Below are 14,134 nucleotides of genomic sequence, written 5' to 3'. Positions count from 1 at the left end.
GGCACAGCGTGCGGTATTACAGCTCAGCTTGTCACCCAGAGGGGGCAACATCGATGCTGCCCCTGAGCTGGCCGCCTAGCCGAGGTACGTTCTCGCAGCTAACTCAGATAGGCCGTGTTATATTCACCAAGACAACAGCACGCACCATGATGTACACGCCGGCGTTGCGGCCCAAGTTTCTGAGTGGTCGTCCCCATTATCCGAGGATAGAGTGACCGACTTGGCCGCGGCTTGTTGCATGCGGTACGCCGAGGGATACATACATACCCGCCAGGACGGGCCGCTCTCTTGGCGCACCATGAGCTGCACCGCCCGGGGAGGCCGGAACGCTTGTTTGCGGCCCTGCAATCCAGGACGGGGTGAGGGACGCAACCACGTTGCGCAGGCCTCGGCACCGGCAGGAATGGCCTCTGGCGGATGCGTCTCGGCCTCTGCCCGTGCACGTGGGCTGTGGTGATAGTGGTCGAACTCTGCAGAACACTGTAACGTACTTGCGGGGCAGCCAATAATCACAGCTGGCGCAAAGACGAAGGTCGGACCGTCTGGTTTTGACGACCCGCGGCTAAGCCCGAAATCCTCCCTCCGTCAACGATGGGATGGCCCGGCGAATTATGACCAGGGCAGCCAGAGCAGCCAGAGCAGACCAACAGGAAGCGGTCGAGATGCACGAGTCGGGTCACACAGCAGCGCGCCTCGTCTGGCCGGGTTGTCGACGGTCGGTTGCCGCGCGTTGAATCGGGGCTGGTCCCAAGGACAAGGACACCGCCGTCGCCATCACCATCGCCATCGTCATCGCTGCTGCAGCCATCGCCATCGCCAGTGTCCGTGCGATACGCTTGGCTGGCCGGCTGGGCATGCAATCGCATGCAGGCCGGGCTTCACCGTCGAAGATCCCCGGATGGATTGAGTCGCATGCACCCGGCAGCGAATGCAAGTTAACTGCACGTACAGATCCTCACGATCCTGATCCTGGTCCTGGGGCCCGGTCAACACCTGGCACGCGTGGATGCTTGCCCCCCCACCCCCTCCGGCTCCGACTGCCGGCTGTTTCTGTTTTGGAATAAAAAAATTGCGAGTTGCCGCTTTCGGCCAGGGCACAGCAGCTAACGTTGCCTCGCAATGTTGGGTCGCTAGCCTTGTAATAAGCGTGCATGGCATCCAGGTGGGATCGACAAGGCTTGGGCTCTCTTCGTCTGCTTCATTATTATTAGCTTGCAGCCATCTGTGCCGCGCCAGCTAAAGCAGTCCAGGGACAAACTGGAACGGCACGACGGGTGGCAGTTGGAAAAAAGGGGTTGGGTTGGACCAGCCGGGACCATCGAAGACATGGACCAATGCATTGCATTGCAGTCTGGCCTGTTTCTCATTGAATTTGTTTCTCTTGCCCCCTTCGCCCACAGACCCGGATCCGATTGGGGCGAGAACAATCAGTCTGATACCGGCGATGACATGACTCTGCTGACTCTGCAACGTTTTCAATTATTGATGATTTTTTTTTTTTTCGCCTCTCCTTCTCCGAGCTGTCAACCTGCCTGCCGAGAGGTTATGTCTGTCGATCTCCAAGGAGCGAAACACGGACAAGACTCTGGCACTGACGTGTGCGGTACGTGTGGTTGTCTGTAACTCGCAGAGGGAATGCAGTCCATAATGGGTTTCGTCAGAATCCATGCAGGGCAAGTCTACGGCACAGACGAGTAAAAATAGGCCAGGGCTGACATGCCCAAAATACCGTTTTCTGGTAGTTGGAATGCTGGATTCAGTAGACCACCCTCCCCTCCCTCCCTCTGGTTTCGCCTAACCCTTGGATAGCCTTGGGTGCTGGATCTTCGGAGCTGCTCGCGGCAGGACCCTGCGATTCCTGCTAGCGTGTTGCGTCGCTCCTTGTGCCCTTCCGAACAGTGAACACCCCTCAGACCCAATCGGTGCCCCCTTGCCCCTGCCTGCCTGACCTGCCTAAACCTTCTCGGGCGGGATACCTTAGCGCAGAGCCCAGTGCAGTGCGCAGTGCGCAGTGGCAGCAGCCACATGTGATTGTGAGGCAAAGGAGGAGCACACGTCCAGGCAGGCCCGGCTCAGGTCCCCCTCAGAGGCAGGAGCCGGAGTCAGTCCTGCCCAACCCCTGCCACCCTGGCCCCCTGCCCAACCCCCCTTGTACCCCTTGTCCGGGGCGGTCAGTGCAGGGCAAATGGCACGTCAGACGCAGGCGCGAATAATAGCATGTAGCAGGTTGCAGTGGCCATAGCATAGCCGTGACTGGGTGGCTGTCGCTTGAGAGACGGGACCAAGACTGCATGCATCTTTCGTATGTTTTTCAAGGGTCAACAACGTGTGTCTGACTACCAATCCGAATCCGCCTGCCCTCCTGCCTGCCTGCCCGCCTGTCTGTCTGTCTGTGTTGCCGGCTGTGTCTCGTCTCAGCCAGCATCTTCACATTCTCTTTCAGAGCAGTGCGCAGTCACAACGCATCGCAGCGCAGCGCAGCGCATCGCATCGCATTGCATCGAGTCACATCTCGTCACCGTCCAGTGGTTCCCCCTTTCTCTTCTTTCTTTTGTCGCCTCTGTTCCTGGCCCGGTTCCTGTCCTTATCTTGCTGTGTCCGGTTTCTACCCTGTCCTGTCTCCATCATCACCACCACAACCATTGCCATCATCACATTATCGTTCCCCCACCACGGCCACGATCCACGATCCACGATCCACAAACCGCAGCGAGTGGCTCGCATGTAACCGAGATAGCCTAGCCGTCTAGTCGTCCGCCCAACTGTCCGTGCCACCATCTAGTCGTCTCGCACCGCCCTGTATATCATCGCCTCGCCTCGCCCTGTTGTCGTTGTCGTGCCGTGCCGGGTCGTGTTGCGTCTTGTTGTACTTCCGCCTTGTGTCGTCTCGCGCCTGCCTGCCTTGCACTTGCATCCGCGACCGAACGACACTGTCATCGATCCTCGCCCCAGCCCCAGTGCCAGAGTGGCCAGCAATTGAAGACTAAGACGGAAGACTAAGACGGAAGACGGAGGACTGAGGACTGAAGATCGAAGGAGAAGAGGCAAGGACCCGAACGACCGCTCCTTCCTCTACAGCCTTGACATTCAGTTCGCACTGCACCGCACCACATCACACCACACCGCAGTAACGCACTCGCACATACCCACTTCGGGCCATTGCTTCCCTCGCCCCAGACTCAAGAGCAGGCATGGCGTCTCCCTCCGCTCGCCGAATCTTCCCAATCTCCGACTGGGCTCCTGCCCACGAGGCCCTGTACTCCGAAGCCGACAACGACTCGTCCATCGACACTCTCCCTTTCCCGACCAAGCCGCGCCAGTCCTCCTACACGCCCTCTCCCTCGTCCTCCTCGTGCTGCGCGCCCCTGCCCCGGCGCAGCCACACCACAAAACAACACCGAAGCATGTCGTTGCCTTGGCGGCCCAAGTCCCAGATCATCTCGCCCGACGCCATCGAGGCCAAGTTCCGCGACTTCTCCCTCGAACGCGCCAACACGGCCGCTCAACTGGCCGCCACCCCCTCTAGCTCGGCCTCCGCCTCCGGCCCGGCTCCAGGCTTGGGTGGGTTCGTTGATGACGAGACCACGCCGTCGGACTTCACAGGCACTGTCAAGGGAAAGGGCAAGGGAAGGATAAGTGGCATCTTCAGACGCGCCTCTGTCTCCATCAAGGGCCTGGTCCACCGTCGAACATCCATCGCTACCGACACATTCGAAGAGCCACGCGACACGGCCCGCCAGCAGCAGCAGCAGCGATCGGGCCACGGCCCTTCGTACTCACATCACCACATCCAAACCACTCCAACCTCGCCCCTGGGAGGTTCCTCTCCCTCCCGAATCAGCACACAGCAGTCTCGTCCGACGACAAGCCACGGCATCAATGCGACGTGGCACCGCCTGCGACAGGCTACTAGTTTCCGACACTCTCGTGTCCTGTACGGCGACTTTACAATGCACGCCCACGAGGTCCCTTACCAACCACAAGATGACCTCCCCTACTCGGTTCCCAGACCCGGAGTGGGCGGCGAGCCGCCTGTCATACCGCGGAATGGGGGTTCGGGCGCACGGGCTGCCGCCGCCGCCTGGCAGCACGACATGTTTCCCACTGTGCACCCTCAGGGACGAGCCGAGATGCCGGTTTTGAAGAACAAGCGGTTGACCCTCGATTCAACCCAGACCGACCGGGAGAGTGGCATAGGCATCGCTGTCACCAGCTCCGAGTCTGACGCTGGCGACCCGCAGGACCTGGACATGGTGTCGTCAGACGGTGCAGAGGTTCTGTATGGATGTGCCCCAGAGATCAGTAGGATCGACTTCATCGACAGGCTGCCCGCGGAATTGGCGATCCAAGTGCTCGCCCACCTCGATGCCGCAGATCTGGCGAGGTCAAGTCTAGTCTCACAGTCGTGGCGGGACATGGTCTCCACTCAGCACATCTGGAGGGAGTCTTACCTGCGTGAGAAGACCGGCACGTATGCTACGAGCAGCCCTGTCCAGCCAGGCACAGGACTAGGTGTGCCCGCCATCCAGCCGAAAATCACCTGGAAAGACGCGTACAGAGTTACTGAGGAGCTGGGCAAGAGATGGAAACGGGGCCATGCCACGTCAATCTATCTCAACGGGCACTCGGACAGCATATACTGCTTGCAATTCGATGAGTATGGCTGCTCCTCTTTCTCTTCGTTATATTGTCTGGGAGTATCGTATTATATACTGACCATTTCCCCACAGGCAAAAGATCATCACTGGTTCCCGCGACAAGACGATCCGCATCTGGGACATGCATACCCTGGCGTGCAAGCTGGTCATTGGTCCGCCCGAGGTTGTTAAGGACAACGCCTTGCTCTACGACGAGGACGGCAACCCAACGCACTCAGCGAGCCATGAGCCTCATACTGGAGCGCATGCCGACCAAAACCGCACGACCTCGGTGCCGACAACGGTCTCCTTCCAGACCCACCACAAAGCGTCCATTCTCTGCCTCCAGTACGACGACAATATCCTCGTTACGGGAAGCTCCGACGCCTCATGCATCGTGTACGATGTCAAGGGCGGCTACCGTCCCGTGCGACGATTGCGCCACCACACCGCTGCCGTCCTCGACCTTTGCTTCGATGACAAGCACATCGTGACCTGCTCAAAGGACATCAGCATCTGCGTCTGGGATCGGGAGACGGGCCAACTGCTGAAACAACTCAGAGGTCACAGCGGGCCAGTCAATGCAGTGCAGATGCGCGGCAATACAGTTGTTTCGTGCAGTGGTGACTTCCGAGTCAAGCTGTGGAACATCGACACGGGGAAGCAGATCCGCGAGTTCCAGGGCCACACCAAGGGTTTGGCGTGCAGCCAGTTCAGCGAGGATGGCAGATACGTGGCCAGCGCTGGTAACGACAAGGTGATTCGTATCTGGGACGCCAACACGGGCGAATGCCTCCGAGAAATGAAGGCGCACGAGAGCTTGGTGCGGTCCCTGCACATAGATAGTGTTTCGGGACGACTCATCTCGGGCTCCTATGACACCGACATCAAGGTGTTTGATATGGAGTCAGGCCGCCAATTGCTGGACTTCCCTAGATGGCACGCCAGCTGGGTGCTGAGCGCCAAATCCGACTACCGCAGGATCGTGTCTACTGGACAGGATCCCAAGATCTTGGTCATGGATTTTGGTGCCGGCATTGAGGGAATCGACATGCTCGAAAGTGAATCCGCTAACAGAGTCGCCATGGAGGAGAATAAGGCGGTTGCTGAGGTCCAGGAGGATGTCGGATACATCTAAGGATGGATTGAGGGTGGAAAGTGAAGCTGCCATGGTGTACAGACGACTTCGTGGAGCTGCATGCGCCATCAAATCCGAAGGGGAGGGGGGGTGCCATCGACGGAACCCCAGAAGTCCCATCCTTCGTCACCACTAAGCAACATCGAACACGGTCATCATTCTTTCCGTTCTGTCAGTCCCACATAGGAAGGGGCTTCGCAAGGCGCTGCGGGTTTTTGGCCTCCAGGTTGTCGTCGAATGAGGCCAGAATCGTTTTTTGGGACGGAGAATCTGATTCGGATGTGGAGCATGGCATTATTATTGTCAATACTGGACTTGCTTTCTTGCTTTTTCCCTCGGCCGGCCATACGCGGCCATAATAAGTGGGAACTTGGGAGGAGGTTATCTGCATAGCGAGCGGCGGGCTACTTGCTTCAATTGTACGCTTGTTACATTCTTCTTACGAGCATATAGATCAGAACATTTAGATGAGTTTGGGTTCTAATAAGAGCCTTGCATGTCTTGTTCCTTGTGTTGACGTCCTCTTCTGCCTGTGTGGGATGCGATTGGAGCTTGGCATTCTGACCTCCACGAACGACCCAGATCGGATGGCATGGTCATGCATCTGCAGACCAGCTTTGCTCATGGACGTGACATCTATCAACCCGAGTTATGCTTTTTTACCCAGCCCCTTTGCTCCCAGCCAGCTCGCCCGTGCCATTCGAGCCTCGGCCTCGGCCAAAAATGTTTCGAACCGTTCTCCACGTGCTAATTGACTCCAAAATCCCGCCGTTGCAGGTTCCCCGGACAGGCTCGGACCACGTCATTGGTGGTATATTTGCCGAAGCAGATGGGAGGTCTCGCATAAGGGCAGGGATCAGAAAAAGAACGATAGAAGAACATGTCGGCCGAGAGGAAGGAGCTTGGGTAGGAGAGCAACTAATAACATGGAAGCTCTTGTACACACAGCGAAGGGGAGGAGATGACGCACGACACTCTGCTACGGTCTATGTAACCACATGGCCCTCGCTGAGCTACCTGTCGCCCCTGAACACAACAATGTGCAACTATAAGGGCGGATAATTTCCTCCTCACAGTCAGTCCAGCACCCGGCCCGAACTAGCTCACGACTGTGAATCCTAGACTACCAAAGACGATAATGAAGGCCTCGATTTCCTCACTCACAGCAGCCCTGGCGGCTACGCCGCTCCTCTGGGCCCCATCCCTCTGCGACATAACACAGGGGGTAACACCAGCGCTCTTCGCGCGCCTGGACCGCATGGCCTCCCTCTCCATGAACGTCTACACGGGGGCCCTGTGCAACGCCCCATCCGGGTTCTCGCGCGCGGGCTTCATCAACGAGACGACCTACGACATCCAGGGCCAGGTGCTGCGCGACGACGCCGCGCGCGAGGCCGTCGTCGTGTTCCGCGGCACCGCCAGCGACAAGAACTTCCAGGTCGACGTCAACATCACGCTGGCGCCGTTCGAGACGGCGGCGGGGAACTGCGCTGGTTGTCGTGTCCATGGGGGGTTCTACCTCGCGTGGACTGCGGCGCGGGAGCAGGTCCTTGGGTTGGTCCAGGGGGTGCTGGGGGAGTTTCCTGGGTATGGGGTTGTTATTACTGGGCATAGGTGTGTTGAGTCTCCCTCTGCCAGCGTTGTTTCTGTGTCTTTTATGTTAGCGAGACAAGTGGGCAGCGATCGTTATCTTTTTGTTGTCAATAGCTTACGAACATGACGGTACACAGTCTCGGCGGGTCCATGGCATCACTTGCTGCCACGCAGTTTCAGCCGCTGTTCCCGAACCTGACGGTGTATACCTTTGGTGAGCCTCGAACAGGCGATGCGCTTTACGTCCAGGCAGTGGAGACAAACTTCCTTGCGTCGAGTCCTTGTACGACGAGGTACTTCCGTTCCACTCGTAAGCATATTCACACCTCCTAAACTTATCAACATGATACGTTTTGGATAGGCTTGCAGATCAGGGGAGATCTTGGGTCTCAGTCACTGGCTAATCCATCGCTCATTACTACATCCAGATGAAGACGACGGTGTCCCAATTTCCCAGGCGTGAGCGACGGGTATCAGTCTTCGACGCGCAACTCGTTCTGGCAGCGGGACCCCGTGGGTGCCAACAACACATTCGTGTGTACTAGCACCAGCGACTTCCAGACGCAGAGGCAGTGCGGAGAGGGGAGGAATGGCTCCGGGATCAACAACGCCCATTTGACGTACTTTGGGCACCCGCTAAATGTGAACGGACCGTGTCCGCCATGAGTGACTGTTGGTCACAAACGAAATGCAAGATAGTGGCACAGTCACAATGTATATACCAAAGACATTGGGAGCGTGGTCTCGGGGGGTACTTATGTTGTTGACAACGCTGGCAACTGTCCGCGTGTGCGGGATATAAGAGATGGACAGGGCCAACATATATAACGTGATCTGTTGTGAGATCCAATTTATAGACCTATGTTCTCAAGCTTTGAGCCCTGGAATGCCTCATCTATAGATACAGAAGACATAGTACAGACATGATTACAAGTATTTAGCCGAAATAGCATCATACTCTGCCTGAGTTACCGGCGTCACAGAACCATGCTTCAGACCAGTGGGGAATCCACTTGTGCTGGAGGCGGACCACGATCCTCCCTCGATGTCCGACGTCTCGAATGGCCTGTACTGTGTGTAGTCGTCCAGCAGCAAGTGATATAGCCCGGGCGTCACATTATCTGCGTACGCCGCGGGTCCCTCGGCCGGGCTCAGGCTGCTGACGTACCCGGGGATCCGCGTCCACTCCCCGAACAGCCCGCCCGTCGTGGTCTCCTGGTACACCTGGTTGACGGTCTCGTTCTTGAGGAACCGGACGTAGTTGCCGCTCGTGCCGAGATACTGGAACTCCTGGTCGATGAGCGGCGTGTCCGGCAGCGCGAGGTAGTCCTGCGGCGCGCTGAAAGTCTCAAAGTCCGCGGTCGTCGCGTAGCGAATCCTGTCCAGGGTCGCCGTACCCGTGTGGGCCGTGTCGGAGTCGGCGTAGTGGCGTGCGGACCAGAAGACGTAGAAGAGGCTGTCCTCGGTGTTGTAGACGGCCGACGGCGCCCAGACCATGCCTGCCGTTGCGCTGTCGATGCTGCATTCGGGATGAAGAGTTAGCTTGCGCGAATTGAAGAAAAAAAAAATGTCTATCTGTGCAGCATCTTCTTGCGAACCACTTACGTCTTTAGTGAAGGCTCAGACCAGTCCACGAGGTTTGTAGAGCTCCAGACAACAATACCGCGGCTTCCCGTCCTGGTGGCTTGGTCCCACGAGAACCCGGCTGCGTTAATGTCGAGGTCTGCCAGATATAATTATTAGCAGCCGATATATGTGCCTACTAACAATAAAGAGCACTTACCAGTTGCGATGAGGTAATATTGAGACCGGTCATCATTTGTTGTGAGGTAGATGTCCCTGACACCTTTCGTGCCGACTGTTGACGCGAGGATAGGCTGGCCACCGTTCAGAAAGGTGAAGCTCGAGGCACTGTTCCCATTGGAGAGGTACTGTTGGACTTCGGGTCTGGCATCGGAAAAGGTTGAAATGAGGTATCCCACGTGGCTGGTTTCCTGACGTGTGTTGACTGGCGTCGGGCTGGCCACTACGCCGAGCGCTGCTGAGGCAGCTGTAAAGAGTAATGTGAACGCCTGCATGTTGAAGCAATGACTTGGGAAAGAATCGGGCACTACTGCAAAGAGCTCGAGAACAGTATCAGTCAATATAGTTACCACTCTTGGGCGCTTTACAGATGATGCCGGAGAACACACAACTTTATAGAGGAACGAGACTGGGGCTGACGCATAAATATTGGCTCGACTTGGTGTAATTGTTGATCGCGAACTTCGTCCCGAAGCGGCTCTCCGGTGATCTACATGGGTGCGCGTAGCCATTCCTAAGCGTCCCAATCGGCTTAAGCCTGGGTTGGAGTTACTCATGCCAAGAGCATCGCGAATTGGGGCGATTCGGCGCTCCTCCCGTCCGGCGTAATTGCGCCCGTCCATTTAGACCTTGACTTGTACGCGAGACCAAGACTTGGACTACAACCGAAATGCACAATCCCATCTACTTCACACATGCACATACTCGACTAACCCGATCACAAACAAGATGGGCCGCATGAGACAGCACTTCACAACATCCACCCATGCCGACATGTTGACCACGCCCGGGCTGCTGGACTCAGAATGAGGCTGGAATAACATTATGGTTAACTTATTACTTGATTATGAATATTACTCAATCGTGAATGACCCCGTCAGTGGCAGGTCCCGAGAGCTCCTGCCAACGTGGACGCCATATTCTCCCCTCACCAGCCTCCACTGCTGCTTCTCCACGTCCCAGACACTCAGGTCCCTCCTCGTCAGCTCAAAGACGGCCCGCCTGCTCTCGCTCGGCGCCAGGGGACCGACCCGCTTGAAGCCTCGCAGCTGCCTGGCCGGCGTGCCCTCCGCGGGGATGCTGATGTACAGCTGCGCAATATCGGCGCCGTCCAAGTCGCCCGAGTTCTCGACGGTGGCCCTGACCACAGCAATATTGTCCCACAGCTCGGGGTGCCCGCCCTGGACGATAGCAATCTCCGGGTCGGGGTACTCGGCAAAGCTCTCGTTCGAGGCTTTTCCAACGAGCGAGGTCGTCAGATCGCTGTAGTCGAACGTGGTGTAACTCAGCCCAAAGCCGAATTCGAATTGTGGCTCGATCTCCTCCTTGTCGAACTTGCGGTAGTCGATGAACAGGCCCTCGCTGAAGTTGGTGGCAGGGAAGTACTCGTCGACCACGGTCGAGTTCAGGAGGTCACCATAGTCAGACTCGTTCTTGGCGACAGTGTAAGGCAAGCGGCCGCTGGGGTTGATGTCTCCGTAGAGAACGGACACCAACGAGCGGCCTGTCTCTTGGCCAGGCAGGCCAGCAAAGATGACAGCAGTGACGTTCGGGTGGTCAATCCACTCATCCACCACGCGGACGCCAGTGGAATGAAGGACGACGATGGTGCTGCTGCAGTTCGCAGCAGTGTTCTTCACGAGATTGTCGCTGAAGTCATCCTTGAGCGTTGTCCTGTCGAAGGCCTCGGAGGCATAAGCGTTGATGAAGACCAGGCAGTGCTCGGCATTGTAGTATGCCGGCGTTGGGCTCTCAGACCACAAGTCCCACCGCAGGGTGCCTCGGTCCTTGCGGATGCGCTCTGAGATGGCCATGAATGGGTCGTAGACGTACGAAGGCGTGCTGCTGCCAGACCCGCCACCTGTAATTAATGTTCCGTTAAACGTCTCCCATCCGAAGTTGACCTCGTAGCCTCCTCCGAACCGCGACGGGTTCTCCCACGCCTGGGCCTTGACGGTGGCATCGTAGCCGTAGATGTTGAGGAACTTGGGGCTCTTGAAGGGCAGCGTGCCGTTGACGTTCTTGACCAGCACTGTCCCCGCGGCTCCGATCTCGTGGATAAGCTCATTGTGATCCCATGCCTGTGCGTTGACGGCAAAGTGCTTCTGCGTGCTGGAATAGACCGAGGGGTTGGGGAATGTGTTCTCCTGGCGGAGGTAGTAGAAGCTGGCCAGCGTGCGGGTGACCATGTCGTCGAGACGAGCGGTGCTGACAGAGCCGTTGTTGACGGCCTGGGTGAGGTTTTTGCCCCAGTACCCGCCGTCGGGCATCACGATGTCAAGTCCCGCGTTGGCGCTGGCCACGCCGGACTCGTGCGCATCCCAGTCACTCACGACGAAGCCCTCGAACCCGAGCTCTGTCTTGAGGACCCCGTTAAGCAGCTTCGAGTTTTGGCATACGTAACTCTGGTTCGCGCGGTTGTATCCACACATTAGGGCCCCAGCTCCCTCACGAAGGGAGTCCATGAAAGGGAAAGCATATAGCTCGTGGAGCGTCCTGTCGTCGACGTCGGCACTGATGGCAGCACCCTCCGGGCCCGCTATACGTCGGTGCTCCTGCTCGTTGAACAGCCAATGCTTCGGTGTGGCAATAACGCCGGCATCTTGGATACCCTTGGTGATAGCGCCCATTCCAATGCCGGCCAGATAGGGGTCATTCGACAGGCCTTCCCAGTTCCGTCCACCGCGGACCATGCGGCCCAGGGGCCCAGCGACGGGGCCGAGGGCGACATTAATGCCCTTGGCGTAGTACTGCTCTCCCAGGGCGCGGCCGTACTTTTCCATCAGGTCCTTGTCAAACGTTGCAGCGACGTGGATACCCGCCGGGAAGGCAGAGACAAATTCCTGGCCACGGATGCCGTCTGGGGCGTCTGCGAAGCAGAGCGCCGGGATGTCGAGACGGGCCACACTGCCGGTGTTGCCCACACACGCGCCAGTGAAGCCGCGTGTGATGTTTGCCTTCTCCTCGAGGGTCATCTGCGCCACGAGAGCTCTTGCCCGTTTATAGGCGGTGGACCATCGTGGGCTGGTCTTTCCACCTCCGACGGCTGTGAGCAAATGTTAGTATCGTCTACCGCTGTGTAAATTTTGTTGGCCGGGCAGTGGTAAACTCACGAGATGGATAGACCGGTGGGCTGAGGCCATAGTAAGGCACCTCTGAAGGAGGCCCCGTGTCGTTGGTTTGGCTTACAACGACACCAGCCGTCACGGCGGCGAGCAAGGCGGCTTGGACCTTCATGTTGTCAAGAGCTCAGGGAGACAATGGAGCCGTGTGGTGAGAGAGCTTGTCTCGACAAAGCCTCCAGAGGAATTTCATAGCTCATATAAGCATTGGACTCGATCGTCAGACTCCGGTGACGGCGGCTTTTGCTCTCGTCGTGCGTGGCCTGCCCACGCTAGCATCGGGTGAGGCTCCATACCTATCGTGCCCCTCATCCGTGAGGAGAATGACGCGATGGCTAAATATTGCCTCCACACAACCAACATGGTGGTACCTGGTGAGCCGGAAGATATCCGGCACTTGTGCTGCAGGTCCAACCTCTCGCCCGTTGCTACTGCGAGCCGAGGAGCTGGGTTAGTGGCATTTAGGGGTGGAGTCCCTATGGATCCAGAACAAGCAAACTGTATCAATGCCCAGACTTCCGGGCCGACTGGAGTGGGAACCTGAATGCGGAGAGAGGCCAGGATCATGCGGGGTGAGAGTGCAACTCAATCAGATGGAGAGAAAGGACGAACTGGCGCGACTCAGTCCACTTTGGCTTCTGCTCATCAGTTGATCATCAGACTTTGTCAACAGACCGGTCTGTCCGGATTGCCTTGACGGCACGAATGTTGAGTGCGAGTCTGCGAGATCCACTGCCCCTGCCCCCGAACAAGGCATCACTCGTCACTGGCCTGGAGATAGTGGGCGAGAGACTGAGGAGATTCGCGCTTTGTGCAGATGGGCGGTGACGACGGTGACGGCTATTGAAAACCAATGTTGCATCAAGTCTGGGGACTTGTGTCATCGCGTCAGCCATCCACTTGTGTTTAAAGATCCTCCGGGAAAGACTCGGGTAATCATCTCCCAGAGACCTCGAATCGAATCAAGGATGCAGTGGCAACAGGAGGACCTTGGCTTCTATGGAGAAATACTCACGCACGGCCAGAGTTGTTGAAGAACTCCCTACGCACAATGCGTGTGGTCTACCAGCTTTCACATTTGCCGTTCATAATTGTGTCAGCAAACCAGCAGAGAGCGTGATCAAACCACACGGCCTCAGAACACATACATCTATCTGTATATCGAGAAGTCAGTGTCGCACCTCCCGGGTTAAGCCTCTTTCCTAGTGCAGTATCACGCAGCTACTTAAGCATCCCTAGTAGCAGCCACCTACAGATATACTGAAGGTATTCCAGTCTCCCCAATGCCAGTGTCCCTTGAAAGTATTCTTAACTTCTTTCCCTCTTGTATTATATCTAGTTATCTCTCTTCCCCTTATCTCTCCTTTAACTAGCTGGCCCTCTTTATGTTACGGCTTGTGATTGGTCCTTGCAGAAGTAGCCCTCATAGTGCAGAACTGGACGGAAATGATCCAAGCAGTAGATTATTACTGAAGCTTTTGCCTTCTTGGCGGAGTTGTTTCTCCCGATTGTGCCGCCGAAAGTGTTTTCCTTCCAGATTTCTGATATCAGTTCTCTTGCCGCTTGATTAGCATTCATCATGGTGCATTATCAGCCACAGGCGAGACAGGCAAAAGAACGAGACAAGAGGCGATATGTATTGTGGTATACAAACCGAAACGTGATCAGGGTAATGCGATCACTTTGTCGGGCAGTTCATGCCCCATCAAATGTCCTCTGTTTTCTTATGGGCTTTCCTGTCAGCCTGAACGAGAGCGCTTTGCGCCCAGTAATTGCCATATAGGCTGCTAGTACGTGCTGTGTAACAATTGACCAGGCAGCTTTGCCCGAGGCGCTGTTCC

The 14,134-nt window shown here is 56.9% G+C and overlaps 4 protein-coding genes across 4 annotated transcripts; 2 read left to right on the top strand and 2 right to left on the bottom strand.

The window, feature by feature from the left end:
• Positions 1-3,191: 3,191 nt before the first annotated feature.
• INS49_006351 (uncharacterized protein) lies at positions 3,192-5,775 on the top strand (the record flags this gene model as incomplete). Its single annotated transcript, XM_043167123.1, has 2 exons — positions 3,192-4,657; positions 4,731-5,775. The coding sequence occupies 2 exons, from the start codon at positions 3,192-3,194 to the stop codon at positions 5,773-5,775; spliced, it is 2,511 nt and encodes an 836-aa protein (XP_043028267.1).
• Positions 5,776-6,913: 1,138 nt separating this feature from the next.
• INS49_006350 (uncharacterized protein) lies at positions 6,914-7,831 on the top strand (the record flags this gene model as incomplete). The annotated part of the gene is made up of 3 exons (XM_043167122.1): positions 6,914-7,362; positions 7,506-7,678; positions 7,797-7,831. The coding sequence occupies 3 exons, from the start codon at positions 6,914-6,916 to the stop codon at positions 7,829-7,831; spliced, it is 657 nt and encodes a 218-aa protein (XP_043028266.1).
• Positions 7,832-8,295: 464 nt separating this feature from the next.
• INS49_006349 (uncharacterized protein) lies at positions 8,296-9,446 on the bottom strand (the record flags this gene model as incomplete). Its single annotated transcript, XM_043167121.1, has 3 exons — positions 8,296-8,887; positions 8,974-9,091; positions 9,152-9,446. The coding sequence occupies 3 exons, from the start codon at positions 9,444-9,446 to the stop codon at positions 8,296-8,298; spliced, it is 1,005 nt and encodes a 334-aa protein (XP_043028265.1).
• A 579-nt stretch (positions 9,447-10,025) lies between these two features.
• INS49_006348 (uncharacterized protein) lies at positions 10,026-12,408 on the bottom strand (the record flags this gene model as incomplete). Its single annotated transcript, XM_043167120.1, has 2 exons — positions 10,026-12,217; positions 12,285-12,408. The coding sequence occupies 2 exons, from the start codon at positions 12,406-12,408 to the stop codon at positions 10,026-10,028; spliced, it is 2,316 nt and encodes a 771-aa protein (XP_043028264.1).
• Between the last annotated feature and the right edge of the window lie 1,726 nt (positions 12,409-14,134).

Source organism: Diaporthe citri, assembly GCF_014595645.1.
Source record: "Diaporthe citri strain NFHF-8-4 chromosome Unknown scaffold_2, whole genome shotgun sequence".
Lineage (NCBI taxonomy): Eukaryota > Fungi > Ascomycota > Sordariomycetes > Diaporthales > Diaporthaceae > Diaporthe > Diaporthe citri.
Note: the sequence above shows the minus strand (reverse complement) of the source record. Positions and strands in the feature narration are given on the sequence as shown.